Genomic DNA, 24958 nt, shown 5'->3' on the forward strand with positions numbered 1-24958 from the left:
CGCGATGTGTTTTCGGTGTTTCATTGTTATTCGAGATGGGCTCCACGTACATTCTTCTGGTTCAGCTGATTTTGTTTCTGCATCTATTCACAGGAGTGCGTATCCTTTTAATTCAAATTAAAAATCCCTAAAATAATGAAAAACTATTTTAGATCTCTTCAGAAGTGGAGTTTACAAACATCAAGTGCACTTCATTGGACAAGGAATTTAATGATTTTGAGTATTGCCATCTGAAGTCAGTGAATCGGAGCTACAAATATGTTTCCGTCAAAGTGAAATTGTATAAAGTTCCTATTACCAAAGTGAAAGTATGTTTACGGGACATAATATTTGTTTATTCGTGTAGTTTTAAATTCGATCGTTACAGGTGAACTTTGCACTGCTCAAGCGATTCAGTGGCTATGAGCCGTTCCTCTACAATATCACTGTGGACGCTTGCAAGGCATTGAGAAATTCAAAATCTAACCCTATGTTTTTTTTCTTTCATGAAATATTCAGATCCCATTCAAATATGAACCACACCTGCCCCTTCGATGTAAGTGAGGGCTTTGTACTTGAATTGCTTTCTTGGGAGATTTATCTTTACTTTTTTTTATTCCCAGCATGATCTAGCGGTCGACAAAGTTTCTGTTAACTTTATCAATCGCCACTTTACAGAGGTCCTTCCCTTTCCCAGGGGGGAATACCTCTTCCAATCCAACTGGTTCGCTTACAATGTAATTCGCGCTGAAGTCAAATTCTTTTTCACTCTTTTTTAAATAAATAAACACAGTTCTAGCTTGGGATAATATTATTCAATCTCTGAGTTTTATTCTTAGCCTAACATTGAGTAGATTACAGATTACAGAGAAAATTGGGGTACAACCCTCTTCATTAATCGTTTAGTTTAACATAAACTAATACCTAAAATTAGGAGCACATATCTCTAAATATTTACACGTTGTATACTTTGGATGGAGTGATGGAACTCTGAGCTGTCTGCCCCTTAATCACGCGGCGTGATCTTGACACGGAGCCCATCCTTGGGCCGCAGAATGAGCTCGCCCAGTAGGGTGAGATCCTCGCGACGATCGACAGCCTCGATCTTGTACTTGCGCAGCACCGTGGAGATGACGGCCTTCTCCTCCAGAATGGCGAACTTTTGGCCAATGCAGTTGCGTGGTCCGGCGCTGAAGGGAATGTACGCAAAGGGGTGGCGGCCGGCACAGTTCTCGGGCAGAAAGTTGTCCGGGTTGAACTGTTCGGGCTTGGGGAAGATCCGTGGATTGCGGTGCAAGGCGTATGTCATGATGATGGCCTGGGTGCCAGCGGGCACGAGTTTGCCACCTGCAATCGGAAGAATCATTAGTCAGTTCAGAGATCGTGACATCACTGGGAGCGTAATTATCTTACCAATATTCACATCCTCACCCACCATGCGCGCCATCATGGGCACACTGGGAAAGAGGCGCAGGGAGTCCTTGATGCAGCACTCCAGATAGCGCATGTCCAAGAGATTCTTCATGGTGGCGGGGGTCTCCTTGTCGTTGCCGAATATCGAGTCGAGCTCATCCGCCACCAGCTCCTGGTACTCCGGATGGCAGCCGAGCAGGAACAGAGTCCACGAAATGGCCGCCGAAGTGGTGTCATGCCCCTCGAACATGAACGTGTCCACCTCCTCTCGAATATCCTCCTGTGGAGTGGCAAATGAGACGTTTAAAAATATGTTTGGCTGACTCTTTCGCGTGGCACTTACATTGGTTAGGACGGTGCCCTCTTTGGAGGCATCGATCAGCAGATCCAAGAAGGCCAGACGCTTCTTCTTGCCCACATCATCGTAGGCATCGGGAGTGTTGTTGTTATTGTTGTTGTTGTCCTGCAGGAGGGCCAACTCGGACTTGCGCTCCCTAATCACCATGTTGGAGAATCCGTGGAGCGTATTGATGTAGCTCTGGTGCAGCTTGTAGTCCTCGGTCAGCCGGAAGATGAGGTCGCTCTGCAGCCAGATCTTCGACTGTCGACTCTGCACAATCGAGCCAATTCTAAGGGGAATAGAAATGAGATTGGAATGGGGGGATTGGGATTGTGAAAGTGTTGCGTTAAATTGAAAGTTAGTCAAGTGTGGGTTTGGGTGTGTGCTTCATGAGGCGTGTCAGCAGCAGGAGCAGCAGGAGCAGGAGCTGTCTGTTATCAGCATCGGAGCACTTCAAGCATCGAATTGACATCTTAATCTCGCATATTTTCCACATGGCTGCACTCCAGCACTCCTGCTCTTGCGCCTGCCTGCGCGCAGGGCGGATGGGTGGACATATGTAGCCGTTGGGGGAAGGTTTCTCTGCGTCTCCCCGTTCTGACAGCTGGCATGACAGCTTCCGATATTAAACTGCTGCCAGGACGGGGGGCGTTGATAACTTTCGGAAGATGATACAACCCAACCCATTGCCACACTCTTTTCTGATCATTAGGGCATCTACTGTGGCTGTCTCTTACCCGTAGACTGCCTTCACGTACTCCGACTCGCTGTCGCTCTGTGCATAGATTCTGCGACCCATAGCGGTCTCTGCAATAAGATGAGTGAGTGACGCAATTAGCAACGGTCTGTGGAGACCCCACACGACATTGACACTCACCACAGACAATGTCCAAGGTGCAGAGCGTGACGTAGGGAAACAGATTGAACGCCTCGCTGCCCACCTCGACGGCCAGCTTGCGGGCCAGCACGGCGCTCTGCTCGTTGAAAACATCCACAAAGTCATCCAAGATTTTGAAGTGGAAAGCAGGCGTGAGAATCTGCAATAACAGCAGAAAGAGTTACCCAAACAATTCTAACGAAGGAGGAGCCATCCCGTCACTCACCTTTCTGCGGGAATGCCATTTGCGGTCGGTGCTGGTGAGGAGGCCGGTGCCCAGCCAGGGATGCAGATAGTCGTAGTCGTGGCTCTTGTTCACAAACTTCTGGCTGTTCAGTATTGGCTCCACCGTCTCAGGCTCGAAGAGCAGCACCCGGGGCGAGGTGCCCTGCCAGACGCGATTGATGCCAAGACGCGTGCCCCACAGCTTCTGCATGCCGATGACGCGGTTGAAGAGCTCTGAAAGAGAATTGGATTGGTTGGATTGGTGATGGTGCGAAACCGGTTAACAAACACACAACAAATCGTAACGCTTATGACAAATTTGTGTGAGAAAATAATTTACGCCAGCAATTAGGGGGCCGCCGCGCCGCCTCTTTGGGCCACCACATCAAGGTCGCTGCAATTACTTTCTAAGAAAACACCCGAGAGCAGAGCGAAGGCAGCTTACTCATAGACACTAAACACCTTTATGAGTGTGTTGCATTAATTAAAAAGATGAAACACTCTCTCGCACACATGAACAGAGACTGGGACTGGGGACCTACACCCAAAACCCATACTCATGCGTGGCCATTCAGCGATCTCTAATAATGACTTTATGTAACCCCAAAAAAAACACCCAAAAAGCAAAACTTGATGATGACGCCGACACACATACTAGTTTTGATGGCAGTCCAGTGATGGCCAGTGGATCTTTGTCGGAAGTTTGCATGGAAGTCACCGAAATGGGTACCCCGAAAATGGGTAGCAGATTTCGTACTCTCACAAAACAAAGCACATTTCACAGAGCCGGCACAGCCCTTGTCTCCATGGGTCTACGGGTCTCTTCATTATCATTTTGATTTTGAGTTTCATATTGTACCTGCCTGTCACCTGCCTGCCTGGCTGCTGCGGTATTTTGTGCGTAAAATTGCTTTGGCAATTTGAAATAATTTATGTCTGGCATAATTTTGGTAGCCCTCGCGCCTGCCTGACATTGGCAGTGCACATTAAAAAGCAGTTACCAACTGCCAGACGGCGATCCAAGTGCTCCCCAATGCCGCACCCAGCAGCCAATGCAGAACACCCACAACCGACCCCAGGCAGCCGTGACCCGCAGATAGTCAGCGAATGTTCTCTAACATTAGAACTGGAAACCAGTCGAAGCCTTGGCAGCACTACACTCCACTCCACACTCCACTTCACAGTCCACTCATTTGTAGCCAAGCTTCTTGGCTCTTCAACTGCGAGTTATCCAAGAGAAATATGCATGATCAAGAACCACTTGACCTTGGGCAGCCGCTGTTCGTTCGCTCATTCAGCCATTTGCTGCAACATCGTATTTCATTTTTAGCATCTAACAAAAGAGTCGTAATTGCAGAGACAACAGCGTTCTTAAATTAAATTATAAAAATATTCATCAAATCCCAGAGGCTGCTAATCGCTCCACAAATTGTGGCTGGTACTCCTCGATTGCCTTGACAGCAAAAGAATCTTTTATTTAGCGAACATTTGATGAAATCTTCTGACTCTCTATTCGGCTCTTTCGGCTTCAAGATGATTTTCGACTGGTTTTGATGAACCAGTTCCCAATGTTCTGGACCCCGACTCATTAGAAGATCTAACTTGATTATCACTTGCTCGAAACACTGCTAAACATTCAATGAAACATTTTACAATAGTAAATGCTAATTGGGCAGCAGCCCATAAGAACCCTCAAGATGAAACAAAAACCTGATTGGCAGGGGGGATGTAGCCACTCGGCACAAGAGATCTTGAGCTTGAATCTCTTCAAAGACAAAGAAAAAGCACAAAAACGGAAATGAATCGAATCCAGTCAGGGCTCAAATGAGAAACAATATTTTATACATTTTATCAAATTCATTTCCTACATGAAATCCGCTCAAAGCCACCAAAGCAAAGCTGCAGCGGTCCAATAGTTTGGCCACAAATTTCGTATCTCTTGGGGGGCTGCTTCCGCATTTAAATTTATGTTAATTTGCTTTGTCTTCGGCATTGCAAAAGCGGATCTGAGGCATGCGAATTAATCATACATCGATCAATGGAGAACTGCAGAGTTCTTCTACGATTCAGTGTCAAGATCAAGTCCGCTTCGGCCAAGAGGCCAGGCCCATTGCCCATTGTCTGCGTTGGACCTTTTTGTGAGCCTCAGTCTGAGTCGAGTCTGGGTCTGGGTCTGGGTCTGGGTCTACCTTGTTTATGGCTATTTTTATCGCTCTTCAAGTGTATATTTGTTTGTCTTGTTATGCCACTGATTTATGGACTCTAAGCTTCTGGCCACTGATCTTTCTTATGATTCTCCCCTCCGCTCTGTTCATATTTGGTAATAGTTTTAATTCCATATAAAGTGCGTGTGAAAAGTGCTGTCAAATGACAACAAAGGGAAAGTCTTAAACGACTTCAAAGTCTGGTCGTATTTATTTACGCTAATTTGTGTGATAACTTTTGATTGTTCCTGTTTTAGTTCTAAAATTCATCTGGTGTCTGGTGATTAAGTGTCAAATTAACCTCCGTCTGAGGTTTCCAATTAAATATTTTATGGGATTGTTTTTGTACTATTTTGGTTAGCTTCTGTTTTGGGGCAAAGTTGAATGGCTTTGCGCAGAACTTTTTCCTAATTTAAATACATTCGAATTAAACACCTCGTTTGGGCTCCACGCTCAAATGCAACTCGATTTATTCATATTTTGTTTGTCCCCAATCGAAGCTGAGGCAAACCACGTAAACATAGACAAATATGTTAATTAAATTAAAAAATGGAGAGAAAAAAAAAGCTCAAACAAAGAGCAAACAAATCACCTGCTTATTACAACCCAATTTTCAACCAGTTTTTTGTTGCATTTCAAAATGTTTGTCGAGGCTGTTCTATAAAACAATTAGCGACTGGGTTTATGGGATCTCTAACTTAACGGGCGGGGGAACCATCTTCCGCGATGAAAGTGAATTTCCAAAAGCTAAACAAAGTTCATTAACACTGCCATGGAATCCAAACCAAAAGAGCGATCCATCGAAGATCTCTCACAGACATGGGCTGGCTCGTTGGGAGCTGATCAGCAAAATTAGCACCTCCTCAGCTCGGCTCGGCTCAGTGTTTGTCCAATCAATCATAGACGCCATGCCGCATAGGCATATCAATGACTCCAGGGTCAATATCACTAACTGGAGCAGTCACAGAGTGTACACAGAGCATGCTCCAAATGAGGCTCTGAGAACTCTAGAACTCACCATCGTGATCCACATTCATTTCGATTGCATTGCCCAGGAAGGGCATCGCCGCTGGGCCCGGGATCTTCTCTATGTGCTTCACCAGGCGGGACCTGCGCTTGTTGTAGACCACCAGGAAGATGGTGATGGATGCCAGCAGGAAGATTGTTACCGGAGAGTAACCCGAAATCACTTGGGCCATTTTCGTGAGCAAAATGCTCTCGGCCATCAGAGAACTTATCACTTTTGAGGACATCTTTTATGTCAGATTGCAGCTCGGATAGGAGTTTGTATTAAATAGTTTTGCTTGCGTTTTTGGTTCACTTTTATATGCCCGGGGCATATCCCTATCGCACGTAGACGTTTGTTTTGTATAGATCGAACCGGATCCGGCGAACCCTATCGAGATGTTGGATATAAGCGTTGGCTGCGAACTCCAATAGACAACTAACCAAAAATCCGAGATTGCACAAAAATTTAAAAAGAAGTGCTAAAAATTTCGGGCCAAGCGTTTCGGGTTTTTCGAGCGGCTCTCGTCACAAGCTCGGCTTCGTCTCGTAGCTTTAGCTGTATTAGTAGTTGTGTATCTATGTATCTATTGTGTGTCTGTGTCTGAGAGTATCTCCATCTGCTCGGCAGTGCTGTGTGTGCTCGATCGCGAAAAGGTAGTAGAGACGAGATGGCAGTGCCAGAGGCGACAAAAAGGTAGCCAAAACGACTGCCTTGCACTCGGCTGTCTGTCTGTCTGTCATTTTGTCTTTGTGTCTGTCACTCTCATTGTTGCCTAGATGACTGGGTCTTTTGCTGTTTATGAGACCTACAAATAGTTGCAGTTCCACAGAGAATTCCACATAGAGAAATAATGATGATATTTTATATACAAATTATATTCAATGTAAGAGCGTGTCATCTTGGCATGTATTCGATTTTTTCAAGAATCAATGCATAGAAACTGGCATTGCAACTCCCTAGAATAGATCTCCTCTCGGTGTGTGGGTATGCCACTCCCCATCACCTCATTTCAGCAGCCTCTATTTTCAGTGTACTTTATTTTCCATATTTATATTTTTTTGCACTTTGATGGCCTGCCCTTGGGTTCGAAAACCAAAAACAGAAGTCGCAAAGATCTCCCTCTGAAATTAATTGTGGCCCATTGAGCATTGAGAATTGACAGCTCCAGGTTCTGCCCAGATGTGGCCTTGAACAGCACTTGGGGATGAGGCCGTTGGATTCTGTGAGAGACTTGAGAGGAGCCATTAACTATAGATACACTTTTCATTATTTGAGTGCAATTAAAACAAACCTAAACGCACTGTCATGTCCGCTGGTAGACACTTCGAAACGGGAGCGTCTGATTCGAGTGATTTCAGAATTTCCAAATCATTTGCCAATGCCATCGACTGCAGCCTCGCACTGCGTTCTGATTCGGTTTGAAGATTCTTAGGTAGTAAATTGCCATTGAGATCGAGTTGTTAAATGTAACCCAAGGCCAAGGAGAAGCTTCCTTATGATCATTTTTAATGGCCGTCACAGTTTGTAGCTCGTGCTGCGGTCCTACGGAAACCAGTGTGACTTCTTTTTTGGGTTCTTAGTTAACAAAATTAATTTAATATCGTTATTTGCGTTTTGGGTTTCGTTTTGTGTCTGCTCTGTGTGTGATGCCGACGAACCTGTTCCTAGCATGTGAGACCCCTCATGATCTTAGATTTCAGATGCCAAAGAGAACCTTGCCAATTTATACACCACTCCAGGCTGCTCCAGGGATTGGCCATGTGACATAATCCCAACGATGCCGAAGAATTATAATTTAATAGATATTCTTGGGCTGGCACCCGAAATAAATTATAAAACCGGACTCCAAGAGTTGGTTTGTGTCTTCGATTTTAATCCAAAAATTATCATAACAAGCTGACGCGAAGAGAGTCCCCCCAAAGGTCAGGGACCACAGTCCCAGCCTATTTCCAGCGTTCTATCAGCATCCAAACTGCGATAAAGACCCACCATTAGATACATGTTACACTCACCATTTTGGGGGCCTCATCTGTAAATCAGAAACGTAGAAAATAAGTGATTACGAAACCTCCAAAGAATCAGACACAACTCACACACACACGAACACAATCGAATTAAACTCCGTTGTCCGAGTCTAGGAAGTAGAAGTACGAGCAGAAGTGGCTGTTTGTGGTCCAAGCGACTCGTTCTTTAATTATAGAAGAATTAACAGCTTCGCGAAGAAAAAGCGGATTGCCCAAATTGCCGAGTCATGCGCTGTTCGAGACTTCTGTCCACCGTCCAGCGTCCACTTCTGTTTTCATTTAACAATTTTATCGTCTAATTCTTGGTACGCCACAGAAACAACTCAAGCGTCGGGGGAAGCCCCTGGCCAAGTGTCGTCAATGTGAAACATTTAACCCGAACATAACCATAGTGGCAAGCATATTCCCGCTCCTCCCATTATAATTATATCTAAGCTAATAGGCCTTTTAATTTTGGATACGCCGGGGCTTTGTTTTCTTGGATTACGTGCAGTCGATCGCTGGCTGATTTGTGCTGCAGATTCGAGCAACTCGCACGAATATGCTAATAACCGGTAGAGAGATATTCGAAGCATGTTATATGGAGGGCAGCTGGCCTCTGGCTTCTTGGATTTCAAGATCAAGGCCACACATGTGTTGGCTTTTATTCATTCATCACGATGACCGTTTACGCTTCTTCCGCTCTTGGAATATTTTTGGGGAAAGAAATTCCTGAAAATTATCATCTTCAAGTTGAAATTCAGGCTTAGGGAGTTAACTTGTTTAAACCATAATTAGTTATTAGTTTTCATTTCCCAATGATTTATTCTCAAATGTTTTCCCTCAAAGAGTTTTTCTCAGTCAATGCCAACCCCCGGGTGCACGCATATCCTGTCGTTCCACCCTGCTGCGCTGTGCTGGAACTACTTTCGTGCGCACTGCAATTCCCAACTGGTTCCAGCCAGGACTGCAAGGATAGCCCTGAGCCGAGCAGAGTAAAGCATACTTACCTGGCGTAGAGGTTAACCGTGATCACGAAGGCGGTTCCTCCGGAGTGAGGCTTGGCCATTGCACCTCGGCTGAGTTGACCTCTGCGATTATTCCTAATGTGAATAACTCGTGCGTGTAATTTTTGGTAGCCGGGAATGGCGTTCGCGCCGTCCCGACATTATTAATGCATTTTCAATATTCAAGACAAACCTGCTCAATGTCGATGGGGGGGCGTTGGGTTGGTTATCAAAGCAGTTCAATGGGTCAAAGCAAACCGTGTTTTGGTTTTAGTTTCGGTTTCAGTTCAATGCTTCTAGTCTGGTTCTCTGTGGCAGCATCGCATCTCTTTTCTATGCTTGAAACTTGAACTTGATCTGGAAATCTCCGACTGACTCTGACTACGTGCGGAAGAAGCAGTCGTCGCCTTCAACCAAAGACTGCAATAAAAGTTTTAGATTTTGTTCCTTGGCTTTTGTTACTGTTGCGGTGCGGTGCGGTGAGGTGCGGTGGTGTTCCGTTCGTTTATTATCATTAGCCAGCGACTGTTTGACTCACAAATTATGGCCAGCAACACAGAGCAGCAACTTGTATTTTCCGCTGCTTAGCCGCTTGGCCGCTTGTGGTTGTTGCTGAATTGATTAACTCGCATTTGGCCTAACGCCATTCGTCTTTGGCCAGTTAGCTAGCGGTCTGCTCTGCTCTGGGCTCGTCGATAAGGTCAAGTTCATTTCCGCATAGAGTGTCTAGAGTGGAGAGTGCAAACTACTGTAGAAACTTCAGTGGCAATCCATTTGGGTTGCAGCACCGGCTCATGGGAAAGGAAGTTGCACAAGAGGTCAGACATGAGGCAGTAAAACAATTACCCATTAGATGGGGGTTGGGGTTTATGTTTATGTGACGCACTTTCGGCGTGTCTTGTCTTGTAATCGCAGCGCCGGCAATTAGAGTAGCTAACTACGTACAATCTCTCTCACGCAACACACAACCCACTGCCATAACTACCTTCCTCCGACTCCCCCAAATGGTGGGCCGGAGAGACTTTCCCAATGGCATTGGCCATGATTGCGTGCGTCTTGGCCGCTTGTTCTGGCCAAATTATCGCTGCGGGCCCAGACCTGAGTCAGACAAAACTTCACTGCCAATGGTCAAGTGCAGCCTCAATTTGGTGGCATTAAAATTTGGTTAAAGAACCAAATGGCGATGCAGGCATCCGGCTTCAGGGTCAACGCGACCAGTTTCAAGTTTCCTTCTAAGCCCCTGGCCAGCCGAATCGTTGGTTTTCGTTTTGGTTTTGACACAGATATAGCCATATTGGATAGATCGCGGATTGGCCTGGCGGCTTGCATTTGGCATTTCGCTTGCCAAGACAACCACCGTCGAGCGGCGACCGCCACCACCAGCGCCAACACCACCGGATGACCTCGACTTTCAATCGGTGGCAACTTCGCGCTCAGTGCTCAGTGTCAGCAGCAGCCGAGAATGTATCTATGCGAGACACATTCAAGATGTTTCTCATACACAATTTGATACGCAAACAAATTGGAGAGTTACATTCTGATAGGCATCGCCAGTCGCAGCCGAAATTTGTTTGTTTACTATGCATTTTCCCAGGCAAACAGACACTACGAGTACACCATCATGGATCGAGTGAGGTGTGGGTAGAGACCGAGACCCTGCCTCTGGTAATATAATCGTGTGCGTTCCCATTCGCGCTTACATCAATCAATTTACCTCAGCTGTGGGGCACAATTACAATGGAATTGTTCTCTCTGCTTCTCTATATTTTAATGTGCGCTTGCCGAGTCGTCGTCACTATCGAACGGCTGGCCAAAGGGGGTTAAGCGCTTGGGCTGTGCCGCTCATTTATGGGCGTATTGATAGCCGAGCAAGAGTTCAAGACCATCGCTGATGGTTATTGTCATAGTTTTCACGCGGCAATATGTTATTAAATCTGCGATTCAAAATCCATTAAAATACCATTTTGAGTTATTTTGAGAATTTATCTAGAATATGTAGTATGCCGTTGGGGTCAATATATTCTTATTTCATGTTTGCCCTCGTTACATACAAAAAACAACATTACTTTGTGTAACTTTAGAAATTTTTGTGATAATAATAAAAAACAAATTGACTATTGGCTAAATTTCAAATTCGCCGCCTAGAGTCAAACATTTTCCATCAGTGTGGCAGCGCGTATTTTTTTTACGCTCTGGCAGCTTTTATCTCTTAAATCGTGGTGAGTTCGCGCACTATGGACTATTTGTAATTACCATGTAAGCACATAATGTACATATTTATCAATGGGATACAATTCTTATTTCAAGGCTGTGGCCCTTAGCTTGCGTGTAACATATGCGTGAAAAATCTGGGATATCCTAGAGTTGTGGATCCAAGACAAAGAAAAACGGCTGCCTGTAGTCCTTCAAAGGTGTCCAAGTAGGTTGATTTTGCCTTGTGCCTCTGTGCGAGGACAAACGGCTTTGCAGTTTGTACTATTCAAATGAGAAAAAATAGTGGTTTTATGTTTCAAATAAATATCAGTATATTCTCGATAGATAATTGATCGATAGTTTTCTCTCTCAATTTTATTGGTTAAAATCAATCAAACCAATAAAAATCATTCTTTTTTGGCCAAAAAAAAAATCATCACGTAAGATTAAAATTTGTAATTGCCGGTGTAATTTACCTGGCGCCACTGGAATTTTTGTGACGTTTTTACCTGTTGTCGACACATTAGTTTTTTGACACAGACCAATTTCTCGCTTGCTTTCTGAAAGCTGAACACCTTCCCCACGCTATGTGCAATTTTCAGGAAAACAATAGAATTTATTTTCCTCTTATGATGCGCGCTTTCACTAATTGTCAATATGTTTATGTAAAGTTTACATACATATGACCCTGTTAATAATTTACATACTGAAGGCAAAGCTCCGTTGCTTCCAGAGGGGGTGATTTGAATGAAAAATGCAAATACAAATTTGTAAAATATAAGGTCATAAACTATACAATTCAATGAATATAAGTATTTATAATAAGCAAAAATGATTCTTCAATCGGATTAAATTATGGTTTCTTTGTTACTTTTTGATGCAAGCTAGTAATATTAAATAGAATATCAAAATTGCGGAATATGATTTCAGACTACGGTATAATTACGGTATATTTTAAAAATGAGTAGGTATATTCTGGTATTTTTCGGTATATTTCCGATCATTTCGATAATTCCACGGTCACACTGAGTCAACAAAAACAAAGCAAAAAAAAAATTGTATGAGTTGCAGTTGCAGTCGCGTTTCCATTTTTTACAGATAACAATAACTCGAGTCTAGTCCCGCAAAACATACAGAAAGAAGCAAACCTCCCTCGACCACTTCAAATAGTTCAAAAAGAAGAACAACCAAGAAAATGCGTAGAGCTGGCCTTTTGGCCATTTTGGCTGTTTGTGCCTGCGGTAAGTGTGTGTCATAGTGGAAATTGCGTTTTTTCTAGAAGCGATTCGTGACTTGATTGTGTGAACCTACATGTATGGCTTTTGTGGTGCAATATTTCAGGCATCGCCTCATCGTCGCCTGTCAGCAGCGGCGGCCAGCAACTGGTCGGCGCCAGCAAATGCACCTGGGGACCCACCTACTGGTGTGACAATTTCAGGTGAGTGTGCTGCGGGGGGCGGGAGAAAAGTGACAAGTCATCGAAATTATCTAGGCGAAAACGCAGTTCTTAAGAGACAGAGAGAGAGAGGCCTCTCCCCGCTTTGCTCATTGTTTGCAAGCCATAAGCCAGCCAAAGTTGTTCGTTGCCAACGATAAGACAATCAACAATCAATCTCCAGTGTCCGCAATAGTCGCCATTCCCGATAACCTTTGTGGCGACTGTTCTAGTTCCTCGGTCCTATTCTTGTTCTCCCTCTAGCTCTCCCTTCTCTCTGTATTCTTCAGCGCGCTTTGTTTTCGCGCTTGTTGCCGTTAATCAAATTAACAATCCGCCGCTGCAGCTGAACAAAGTTAATCGCAGGCCTGGCGGCTGCTTTATCAACTCAACTGACCGCCCGCCCCACTATTTGCATGACTAAGCCAGAGTTCATGCGATCCGGGGATCAACTTACAGCCGATCTGCTCTGCTCTGCTCGTTATCGTTGAATTACAGCAGAAACCATACGTTGAGCCCCCTGACTAATCCCCGAATACATGTGTCACAAATGAGAGTAGGTTCTTGTGGATTGGGAGGGTTCCGTTACTTTTCGTTGGACTTATCGCTGGATGTGCCGTATAACCCATTCCTTTGTTCATTGATTGATTTATTTTTAAACTCTCGCAAGGAAAATCCAGCATTTCTCAGCGCGTTCTTTGTGTGAAAACATTTTGCAGACGCCGAAATAAAAACGTCGCCATTGCAAAAATATTAAAAACAATATCACATACACCATATAATGTTTGTGTAGATGTACGTAGATATACGACCCATACTCGTACACACACATAAAGACATTTCCGTGCTTATCTTTTGTTGTTTTTCCCCCACACCACTCTCTAGACATTTTTAGCTGTTTGTGTTTGTGCCGAAGGCAAACACATATGTATTTGTGTTGTTAATAAGCATTAGAGCCATTAGCACATCCAAATTCATTCCGTAGATGAGATTCACGCAATTTAATGTTCCAATATCCCAACTAAATGGTTCAGATGGATGCAAAATATTATCCACTGTCGGTAATCAGTCAGTAATCACATGCTCTGCGGGTGCATTCAACTGAAAGGGAGCGCCCGTTCGCTGTTCGCTCTTCGCATTTTGCTTTGGTTCCAGTAACTTCTCCCTTTCCCGCAGTGGACTCTGCTCTCTCTGCTGACTCGGCGTTGCTTTGGTCACTCGATTACGAATGCGGGTCATTTGATCTGTTGCGGTCTTACTGCTTCATCAGCCTAATCCTAATTGCTTATCGTGTCGGAGAAATTCAAGCTGACTGTCCCTTTGTTTTCTTTGTTCTTTCTCCGCTGCAGAAACTCCAAGGAATGCAAGGCTACCAGACACTGCATCCAGACGGTGTGGGAGAAGAAGGTGGTGCCCGTGGACACGGATTCCATCTGCCAGATATGCAAGGACATGGTGACGCAGGCCCGCGACCAGCTGAAGAGCAACGAAACCGAGGAGGAGCTGAAGGAGGTCTTTGAGGGTTCCTGCAAGCTGCTACCCATTAAGACCATCCAGAAGGAGTGCATCAAGATGGCCGACGACTTCCTGCCCGAGCTGGTTGAGGCCCTGGCCTCCCAAATGAACCCCGACGTGAGTCTGCTCCCCCTCAATCCATTGAATCCCTTGCTTATTCTACTTTGTTGGCTCTGCCTCCACAGCAAGTTTGCTCTGTCGCCGGTCTCTGCAACAGCGCCCGCATCGACGAACAGCTGAAGCAAGCCTACCAGGCCGCACTCGAAGGAAAGGTGCCGCCGGAGGAGGAAGATGACTCGTCGGAGGAGACCAGTGTGGCCCTGAAGCCCAATCAGCTTTCCTGTGGCAAGTGCAACCTGCTAACGTACATGATTCACCAGAAGTTCGAGGCAGCCAACCGCGACGAAATGGTGGAGCAGTTCCTGCATGTGTGCGGCTCGCTGTCCAGCTTCTCGGACGCCTGCGCCAACATTGTGCTGACCTACTTCAACGACATCTACGAGCACGTGCGCCAGCATCTGCACACGGACGGACTCTGTCACCTGTCGGGAGTGTGTGCCTCGCGGTACCACCAGCATGAGGAGGACAAGCAGGAGCCCGAGGCTCTGGTTGCTTTGGATGCCGGCGATGACATTCCCTGCGAGCTGTGCGAGCAGCTGGTTAAGCATCTGCGCGACGTTCTGGTGGCCAACACCACGGAGACGGAGTTCAAGCAGGTGCTGGAGGGCTTCTGCAAGCAGTCGCGCGGCTTCAAGGATGAGTGCATCAGCATTGTGGACCAGTACTACGATGTGATTTACAACACCCTGGTGAACAGGCTGGATGCCAACGGCGCCTGCTTCCTCATTGGCGTCTGCCCCAAGAACGCTGCACCCGCTTCACCCGTTGCGCCGATCATGCCTCTCCTGCCCGTCATTGAGCCCGCCCAAGTACAGGTGACCATCAAGAAGCTGCACAAGCTGGGTGCCAACGAACCCAAGTTCACCCAGGACGAGCTCATCGGCATGCAGCTGCCCATCGATCATCTGATGGGTGCTGCCAATCCCAGCACACTGGTAGAGGGCGGCGAGCTGTGCACCATCTGTGAGTACTTGCTGCACTTCATCCAGGAGACACTGGCCACACCCGCCACCGATGACACGATCAAGCACAGCGTCGAGAATATGTGCACCAAGTTCCCCAGAGGCGTTGCCGGACAGTGCCGCAACTTTGTGGAGATGTATGGAGATGCCGTGATCGCCCTTCTTATCCAGGGACTTAATCCCCGCGAAGTGTGCCCCAAGCTGCAAATGTGCCCTCACAATCTGGACAATAAGGAGGACATTGAGGTGTTCCACCCAATTCCTGTTACCACCGGCGATCAGCAGGATCAGCCCACATGCCCGCTGTGCCTCTTTGCCGTCGAGGCTGCCCAGAGCAAGATCCGTGACAACAAGTCCAAGGTAAGCATCCCACAACAGGCACACAGATCTCTCGCTAACTTCCGCCCATGTTTGTTGTGTTTTTTCAGGATAACATCAAGAAGGTTCTGGCCGGTCTCTGCGTTCATTTGCCCAACAAGCTGAGGGCCGAGTGCGTTGACTTTGTGAACACTTACTCCAACGAGCTGATCGACATGCTCATCACCGACTTCAAGCCACAGGAGATTTGCGTGCAGCTCAAGCTCTGCCCCAAGACCAAGAACTATCTGGATGACATGGGCATCAGCATGGAGGATGACGAGTCGAACAGCAGCGAGGAGATGATCTTCAACGAGGTGGCCTCCTTCGAGAATTTGCCCATCGAAGTCGTCTTTGAGAAGGACTACAATGGTGCCCCCAACTGCTTGATCTGCGAGGAGCTGGTGAAGACTGTCGAGAAGAAGATGGGCAAGCACCCCACCAAGGAAAGCATCAAGCAGGCCCTCGAGCAGTCATGCGACAAGTTCAAGAAGCCAGTGGCCAGCAAGTGCCACAAGTTGATCACCAAATTCGGTGACCAAATTGCCGACCTCCTGCTGAAGGAGATGGATCCCAAACTGATTTGCACCGAGCTGGGAATGTGCCTGTTCTCCGAACAAGATGATCGTGAGTATAATCACAGTCGAAGCAGTGGAATTAAATAACTCTACTGTGTGTGTCCTTCCCTGTAGTTGTAATTGACGAGGCGCTCAAGTACGATGTCATTGCCCTGCCCCATCCGTCTGATCAGTTGGCCCGCCTCGAAGAGTCGCCCAAGCCCAAGGAGCCGCCCACCTGCGTGCTCTGCGAGTTCATCATGACCAAGCTGGAGGCTGATTTGAAGAACAAAACCGAACAGGATGATATCAAGCGTGCCATTTTGGCAGTGTGCGACCACTTGCCCGCCACCGTGCGCAAGCCGTGCGACACCTTTGTCGAGGGCTATGCCGCGGCCGTCATCGATCTGCTGAGCAAGGTGCCGCCCAAGGAGGTATGCCAGAAGCTGCAGCTCTGCTTAAGCCAGGTGGTAACCGATTCGGTGATTGAATGCGGTGTCTGCCATGGCGCCACCCAAGTCCTGCTGCCCTTCCTCAGCGCCCACGCAAAGGAGACCGATGTGACCACAGTGGAAATGACCTCGGTGGCCTGCGAGAACTTGCCAGCCAAGTACTACAGCATTGTAAGGCTCCCTTTTTGTTTTCCTCACACCAACCCTTGCTAATTATTTTATTTTCCTAACCGCGTAGTGCTCCAAAATGATCTCCATCTATGGCAACAGCTTTAAGCATCTGTCCGAGCGACCTTATGTGGATCAGTCGCACGTGTGTGCTGAGATTGGCAAGTGCTTTGACAGCGAGAAGTCATCGCTGGCCTTTGCCAGAATTTCAGGTAAATTATTCATTTATAAAATGCATAACCCGCACTGACAAATTTCCACCTTCCATTTTTCATTGCAGCCTAAGATCCGATGGCGTGATACGCGACAACCGCATTGTGATGTGTGGTGGATTGGGTTGGAGTGGAGTGAAGGAGGAGGAGGAAGAGGGTGACACAGTCCCACGCTTTATACATACATATAATCTTTACATAATCCGTTTACATTCTATAACGATTTACTGTACATGAGAACGACCCTTACTTACTTTATTTCCGCACTCTATTTTGGATTGATTTTCGGTTCCAAATTCGGCTCCAAATTGGTTAAGAGATGAAGAGATTTGTGATGAATGTATGAAGATACTAAATGATTTTAAACTGCACGCGAACACCGGGCTGAACAAGTTGAACTGTAACAGAAACTAAAATTAACACTAAGCTGTAACTTAATCGTACATTCAATATAAATATTAGCGAATCCAAAATACCCCCATGAACTGTGTGTTTCTTCGATCAATGTGCCTAGTTTAAGCAGTCGAAATGTGTTAAATTATATTTCATAAACGAAACGGAGAGAACATAACAAGCAGCACGCTTATTGTAAAATTCCCATTCCAATTTCTGGATCACTTATATATTTAGTTTCACATCATGTTTGAGAACTCGCTGCTGATCATTAAGCCGGACTATATGCACAAGCGTCGTCCGGTGCTCCTGAAGCTGCTGGCCGAGGGATTCCTGCTTAAGGGTAGCCGCAAGTTAGCCTTCTCCCCGGAGTTGGCAGCCGAGTTTTATGCGGACTATGCCGACGAGAAGGGCTTCATGCTGGAGGTTATACTGCTCTCCAAGGGCGTCTCGGAGGCCTTCATTGTGACCAAAGAGAATGCCGTGCAGTCGCTGCTCAACACCATGATCTGCTACTTGTAAGTGTGCCCCTACCTACCGCGGCAGATCATTCCATTCCTCATGAAATCATTGCACCTACAGCGGAACATCCGCGGACCTAGAGCGCAACATTCACGTGACCAAAAATGCCCAGAGCGTGGCTCGCGAGATCAACTTTATATTTCCCAACTGTGAGTAGCAATCGACTGGCATTCATTCCCTTCATCCTCCATCCTCTCTGCATACCATCAGACATCCACGAGCCCAAAGCTTTGTTCGAGCGAAATAGATTCTGCAACCGACCTATGCTAAAACAGCTGATCGGAGAGGTCTACGACATCCTGCAGAATCCGGACTGCAGCCAGGACAACTGGAAGGTGCGGGTGTCCGACTACTTGGTGCGCAGCAATCCCAAGGTGCCGCGAGTCAGCAACCAGTGCCAGGTGCGTCCCGAAGTGGGCATCCAGAACAAGGCGCAGCAGACAGTGACGACATATCCGACCGCCGCGCGGGACGCCCAGCTAAATTCCAAGAGTATCAGTTCCGTGTTGTCCAGCACCTCACCGCACTCCTCCATGCTGCTAACATCCTCCTCGTGTGTGACTTGCGGCGGCTTCGATCGCTCCGAGCCGTGCATCTGCGAACTGGACCTGAACAAGCGCGTGGAGCCCCAGAGCGATGAGCCTGCCTGCGTGGAAGAGGAGATATTGTGGAAGGAGGTTATCGTCTACGAGGAAGTCGTTCCCGAGGAAGAGGAGTCCAAGGACGAACGTTTTGAGATCGAGGAGGAGGCCGAAGGCGAGGAGGCTGCCAGCTCGGACGTTGAATCGGATCACAGTGCGATTGCACCGCCTCCACCCCCAGAGCCTGAAAGCGAGTCCGAGTCTGAGGCAGAAGCTCCTCCAGTTGATGTCGAAGAGGCCACCGCTCCAGCTGCGGCTGATTAGGTCTCCCCCACACCTGTTGCCCCGTCATTTAAGCTTTTCCAAATGTTTTTTCTGTTGTTCTGCCTCTATCCCTGTCCCTGGCCCAGCATAGGAAAAAATGTGAAAACTGCAAGCAAAAAAAATGCGCGCAATTTATTTGCCTCCCCCCCTCCCGCTGCTAATCCCGTCCTCCTGCAGCTGCGGCAATGCGCACTCGCAGAAGCAGTGGGAAGGGAAGAGTACTGGGCCTGCAGTTTTTCACTCGGCTTCAGGCCCGTCCATCGACACACACACACCGTCACTGGGGACGTGGCAAGTACAGCAGCAGAGGCACAACAGCGTCGTCAGAGCGCTTTCGACTTTCCCGCCAGAGTGAGCAGAGTTTTCCTTTTCATTTTTCCTGCAAGTGTCCAATAAAAAACGGAGCAAAAGAGAACAAAACTGTGGCATCAAATATAATTTATGGGCCACGCCAGTGTGCCTGTGTGGCATACATACATAGTTCTAGGCGCGGAAAGCGACAACCAGAAACCTGCAACCTGCGAATGCAATTAACCCAATTATAGGGCGGACAATAGACTAATTGCATCAAATTGAAATTGCATCGATTTTTCCGATTTATCTGTGGGGGAACGGGAAGATATTTGCATTTGATTTGTGTCCATAAAAGTGGCTCTAATGTAATTTGACCCAAATTGAATCCGCCATGTTGCACACATACGCACCTCCGCCACAAACCGCAGCAACAGTTGCCACTGTCGAGGTGGGCCAGCAACTGTTGCCGCTGCAGGGACTACGAGTACATGCAACAAATGGCAGTCAAGACGATCTTAACTTCACCTCCTTCGGGGAGCTGTGTCGCCTGTGCGTCATCCACCAGGGACCGGCCAAGATCAACCTGTTCGAGGGGGAGGCCGTGCAGCGCCAGCTGCTCCACAAGCTCCGCAGCCTGCTGCAGGCGCGCGTAAGTACTGAGCGGATAAACAAACATTCCACCCCGTATGTTTATTAGCCCCACCGCTCGGCAGGTCTCCGAGGAGGACCTCATGCCCCAGTACATCTGCGAGCGGTGCCTGGCCAGGCTGGAGCACCTTCACGAGTGGCGCGAGATCTGCCGCAGCAACGAGCAGACGCTGCGGAAGTATGCCCACGCCATGCGTACAGCTAGAAGCACGCTACACTTTCAGGTAAGCTCCGCACAGTGGACGCGCAAAGGTGCAAATCCCTGAAATATATTTTGAAGACAGTTTAAGCAACCCACGAACCACTGTGCTGTGATAAGCAGCCCCAACAATGCCATTGTGAGAGCTGCTGCAGTTCCTCTGGCTGGTGTCGTGTTTCAATGCCAGACCGTTCCTCCACGCACTGACGGGAGCAACCACCACCGTGCCGCCACAATGGCGAGAGGTGAGAGTGGGAGCGCAAGCCAGCAATGGGAAAGAGAGCAGAAAAAGCTCTCGTGCGAATCTCAGCTCCGACGCCGTTCGCTATGCAATGCTTTCTGCTCTGCTCTGCTCTGCTCCGTGGCGTGCCGTTGTGCCGCTTCCGCCTTGCTTTGCCTTTCAGTATCTGTCTGCCGCTGCCTCTGCTAGCGTCGTCGTCGTCGCTACCTTCCCATTCGTCCTGTCCGGCATTCGCTCCGTCTTTTCGAGCATAACAAATAATTACTCAAACACACTGCTCCGCTGCTCCACGACTCCGGCAAAGTCAGGAGCAAAAGCAAAGCTCTCCCAGCGGCGGAGACAGCGACGGCGAGTGGACTGCGCTTCGACTGCGACTGCGACTGCGACAGCGGCAGTGACTGTGGCCGAGGTGGCAGTTTCGCAATATACATACACAACAATAGGCGCTGGGCTCTGGCTCGAGGAAGTAGACGGCATCCAATTCCATTTGGCTTAACGATCTCCCCCGATTTCCGTTTTCCGATTCCCGAACTCGCGTTTGTGAAAATATTAAAAAACGGAACAGAATCTGCCCGTAACTACCAGCGCTTTTTCGTGTGCCGTGTGTGACTACATTTGTGCGCCAAACGGCCAAACGCTGCCCCGGGAACAACCGAGCGGCCATTTCGTATTGATTTTCGACTGTGGTAAGAAGGAAAACGCCAACTGGCAGTGAAAACGTCAATAGCCCCTGCGTGGAGGGGTACGGCATCAGGAAGTGAACTGTGAGACTGGCCAAGTGCGCGAGTGGTGGCGGGTGCCAGGGTGAGGAAGGTGAAAGGGTGGACAAAGATGCACAATTGCCGCGTTAACGGTGGAAAGGAAATGCTAGAAAAAGATCTGCACTATGGCGGGTAGCGCGCTTAAAATAAATCCGGGCAGACATGGAAAAGCCCCACACCGCCGGACAAGGAGACGAAGCCCGGGCCAGGCCGGAGCAACCGGCATACACACACAACCACAAAGATGTTAGGGAGGGGGTCGCTCTGGCCGAAGGGTGGAGGATGGATGGGATGGCGAGAAAAAGCTCAAGTCACAAATTTTTGCGCAAGGGCAGGCCGAGTGCTTGAGTGCTTTTCCTCCGGGGGGGTGGCGTGTGTTGCGTATCCAACAGCCGCGCGCCGCTGACGTTGACGAAATTTCGCAACACCCTCACAGCTCTCCCGTTAGTTTGTTAGGGGTGGCAGTGCCAGCAGGAATGGAACGAGACGGAAACGAAACAAGCGCGAAACCAAGAAAGAAAGGCGGCAGAACGACTTCGGTGCGCGAAGCTTTTGATACCCTGGACAATTTGTCTTCTATCTAACTATCAGTTTGGAGAAACCATCATACAGTGGCTATTTTCTATCTCTCTGGATTCCTGATCATGACTGGAATGTCTCCATTAATTTATCCTCAAAAATTCCCATGTGCAAACTCAGAAACAAATAAATGTGCGCTCACAGACATTGGGTGTTGAGTGCCTCTATTGTTTATCAATTAATAATATAATTCCCTCCCGCAGGACGGCGCCGTTAACATGGACAAGATGACGGTGGCCCAGAAGAACGCATATCTAGAGGCCCATATGGCCGTACAGCAGCAGATGGCCCAGGCGGCCATCCAGTTCAAGCAGCAGCAATCCTCCCAGCAGCAGAACTCCCCCTCGGCCAACAACAATAATCAGAATAACGGCATGCAACAGCAGCAGCAGCAGCAACAGCATTACGCGGCCACCATCAAGGTGCCACAGATAAGTTCCTCGAGTGCGGCCGCCGCCGCGGCAGGCGGGGAGAGCACCTTCACGGTGCCGGATGACGGGATGGGCTTCGAGGGGGGCGTCCGTGTGCTGCAGAGCCTGGGCACCTGGTCGGCGGCGGAGCAGCTCACCTACAACATACCCAAGCCGAACCTCATACCATTCACCGAGCCGTATGTCGAAGGCGGTTCCATGCATCCGGCCAGCCGGCTCAAGGCGCTGCAGCAGGTGCAGCAGGCCTCCTCCGGCGTTCGCAAGACAAATCCCTCGAAGTGTGAGTATACCAGAGGACCCTCTCATTATTGATCATTAATGATCTCCTCCTCTCAGCCACCAATAAGGCGTTCGAGTGCACGGTCTGCGGCAAGGGCCTGGCCCGCAAGGACAAACTCACCATCCACATGCGCATCCACACCGGCGAGAAGCCCTATATTTGTGAAGTATAAACTGCCCTAGATCCCCCCTGGCCACGGCCTCTGTCTGGGGGAGTAGCCTCTAACCTTCTTTTCCCCTTCCTTCCTCAGGTGTGCAACAAGGCGTTCGCGCGGCGGGACAAGCTGGTTATCCACATGAATAAGTTCAAGCACGTGACCCCCACAAACATCGCGCCGCTGGGCAAGCGGCTGAACAACATGGTGAAGAAGAAGGAGCAGCCAGACCCGCCGCCGGAGGACAACAAGCAGAGCTTGGAGCTGCAGCTGCAGCAGCAGGCCGTGCAGGTGGCCGCCCAGAATATAATTGTGCAGTCGGCCCAGGGGGCGCCGACGGCCATTCCCGGCATCATCATACCGCACCACGGCCAGCAGCAGCTCTCGTGGACCTGCGAGCTCTGCGGGCGGATGTTCTCGAGCCGGGACGAGTGGTCCATCCATGCCAAGAGTCATCTGGAGGTGAGAAAATGTCGGTAGAGCCTCCAGGCCAGCGTAGCCCCGAGGAGATATTACAAGACCCCGTAGAACTGGATATAACCCGAGCGCAATGCTATGTTTTGTCTTCCATCTTGCAGTATTGACAACCGGAACGGGTAGTCGTAGAGTCAACAAAACCAGCGGCAGCGGCGGCGGCGGCCGGAGTAATTGCTAAGGGAAATCGTGGCTACCAGATGGACGCCAACCAAAACCAAGTCCAGATGGAGGCCCATGCACACGCACGCAAGCAGAAGATAATCATACAAAATCAAATGATCCTCAATGCCAGCCATCAGCAGAATCAGCAGCAACAACAACAGCAGCAGCAACACCACCAGCAGCAGCAGCAGCAGCAACAGCAGCAACACCAACAGCAACATCAACAACAGCAGCAACAGCAGCAGCAGCAGCATCAGCAGATTCACCATCATGTTGCACATGGGAAGAAGGCGGCCAGAAAGCATCAGCAGCAGCAACAGCAGCAGCAGCAACAACAGCACTTGCAGCAGGCCCCAACCAGTGCGCCTATGTACAATACCAGTAGCAGTAGCAATCAGAACCACAACCAGAACCACAGCCACAGTCACAGTCACAACCAGAACGGAGGAGGCGGCGGCAGCAACGGCACACAGCAGGGCCAAGAAGTAACTAACTATTAACAAACCACAAGTACACCAATCACCAATCAACAACCAACCAACTAACAACAACAACAACAACAACAACAACAGCTACAAACGGCACACATTGAACAACAACAACACCCAAAGAAAGACATTTGACAATCACCTTGTATACGTATCCCCAAAAATTTCCAATCCATTCTGTATCTCTACTCGTTCAGGTGTCGGTGCCGGTGTCGCACATCATTGCCAATTCTCCGACGGCGGCCACCTACATGCAGGCCCAGCTGAGCGGTCTGCATGCCACGAACAGCATCGAGACCGGCAATATGAGCGGCATGCCCATCGTCACCTACAACGGCAATCAGTACTGCGTCATCACCAGGGCACCCGAGGAGCAAAAGTCCCTCGAATATGGACAGGGCGGGGATCCGGCCGCCGCTGGAGGCACCACCAACATAATTGTAATGTCGCCAATGCAACTGCTGCCGCAGCAGCAACAGCAACAGCAGCAGCAACAACAGCAGCAGCAGCAGCAATAAACGGAATGAGGCAGGGCCGGGCACGGTTTCCATAGAGTTAATGGCGACTCATAACTGGAGAAAGGCTCATTGGACCCCCAAGGGGAAAGTGTCGAATCCATGGCCAGCTCACAGCCCCATTTGCGTTTCCTGCCAGCCATTTAGCCATTTCCTTCACAAATACCAATTGTAAATAGAGTCGAACCTAAGTATATGTTTAACAATAACAAAACAAGTAGAAGGAAAGCAGCCGCAGGAGAGAAGTTTTGTAAATGTCAGAGTTAGACCCCAAACCACTCCACGACGCCACTACCCAGCAGAGCAGAGTCCACACACACACTCCAGTCAGTTGAAATCAAATCAAAAATGTATACAGCCTCACTTGAGAGTAGTCTAAGTAACCTTACATATCCCCCACCACCCACATACCGTACCCATAAGGCAGCCACCACTGAGATAAATATCATTTTGATCCACAAGCAGCAGCTCCTCCTCAAGAATATAACCCAATCGAGATAAAACTATCCGCATGTAATCCGCCTGTGTATGATATTGTATGTGTTTCTATGGCATTGTTTGTACATTAAGCTAACTACGATACTACATTTACGTCTTCTAGAAACCAAAAAAAAACCAAGATAACGATAGAAAGGGAGAGAGAGAGAGAGAGAACATGGAGCAAAGGAGGGGAATTATTACAAAGTAGTCTAGTAGTGTCCCACACAGAAACACAAACACAAACAAAACACATCTCCTCCTCCCTCGGCATTCAATGGCAACCATGTGAAAAAGATCAAGCGAAAATAAATTTAATTAAATTAAATAAAAATGTACCAAGTGATTTTACTCAATTTATTGAGCTTTTAGTTACTTTAAGTTACTAATTTTCATTTAAAACT

At 48.1% G+C, this 24958-nt stretch overlaps 5 protein-coding genes and 1 non-coding gene across 6 annotated transcripts; 5 read left to right on the top strand and 1 right to left on the bottom strand.

The window, feature by feature from the left end:
- Window positions 1-35: 35 nt before the first annotated feature.
- Window positions 36-758, top strand: LOC117899382. The gene is made up of 4 exons (XM_034809364.1): window positions 36-95; window positions 153-308; window positions 368-535; window positions 603-758. Exons 1-4 carry the CDS (start codon window positions 36-38, stop codon window positions 756-758), a joined length of 540 nt encoding a protein of 179 aa, XP_034665255.1.
- A 23-nt stretch (window positions 759-781) lies between these two features.
- On the bottom strand, window positions 782-6490 carry LOC117898162 (cytochrome P450 4c3). The gene is made up of 7 exons (XM_034807371.1): window positions 6057-6490; window positions 2836-3068; window positions 2610-2769; window positions 2470-2539; window positions 1736-2021; window positions 1393-1672; window positions 782-1326 (listed from the first exon to the last, which is right to left on the bottom strand). Exons 1-7 carry the CDS (start codon window positions 6289-6291, stop codon window positions 986-988), a joined length of 1605 nt encoding a protein of 534 aa, XP_034663262.1. The 5' UTR covers window positions 6292-6490; the 3' UTR covers window positions 782-985.
- A 2562-nt stretch (window positions 6491-9052) lies between these two features.
- LOC117899817 lies at window positions 9053-9217 on the top strand. Its single transcript, XR_004649203.1, has one exon. It is a non-coding gene; the product is annotated as a U1 spliceosomal RNA (small nuclear RNA).
- Window positions 9218-12330: 3113 nt separating this feature from the next.
- Window positions 12331-17496, top strand: LOC117899727. The gene is made up of 8 exons (XM_034809971.1): window positions 12331-12491; window positions 12592-12688; window positions 14035-14317; window positions 14386-15642; window positions 15711-16266; window positions 16332-16819; window positions 16887-17028; window positions 17097-17496. The coding sequence occupies exons 1-8, from the start codon at window positions 12446-12448 to the stop codon at window positions 17099-17101; spliced, it is 2874 nt and encodes a 957-aa protein (XP_034665862.1). The 5' UTR covers window positions 12331-12445; the 3' UTR covers window positions 17102-17496.
- Window positions 17497-17615: 119 nt separating this feature from the next.
- Window positions 17616-19270, top strand: LOC117899729. The gene is made up of 3 exons (XM_034809973.1): window positions 17616-17939; window positions 18004-18092; window positions 18154-19270. The coding sequence occupies exons 1-3, from the start codon at window positions 17668-17670 to the stop codon at window positions 18846-18848; spliced, it is 1056 nt and encodes a 351-aa protein (XP_034665864.1). The 5' UTR covers window positions 17616-17667; the 3' UTR covers window positions 18849-19270.
- Window positions 19271-19390: 120 nt separating this feature from the next.
- Window positions 19391-24677, top strand: LOC117899728 (putative uncharacterized protein DDB_G0271606). Its single transcript, XM_034809972.1, is given in 7 exon segments — window positions 19391-19791; window positions 19856-20014; window positions 21774-22281; window positions 22338-22447; window positions 22532-22897; window positions 23014-23559; window positions 23760-24677. Coding segments are annotated over 7 exon segments (2268 nt in total). The 5' UTR covers window positions 19391-19533; the 3' UTR covers window positions 24081-24677.
- Window positions 24678-24958: the final 281 nt, after the last annotated feature.

The sequence above is a fragment of the Drosophila subobscura genome, chromosome O (assembly GCF_008121235.1).
Source record: "Drosophila subobscura isolate 14011-0131.10 chromosome O, UCBerk_Dsub_1.0, whole genome shotgun sequence".
NCBI classification, from domain to species: domain Eukaryota; kingdom Metazoa; phylum Arthropoda; class Insecta; order Diptera; family Drosophilidae; genus Drosophila; species Drosophila subobscura.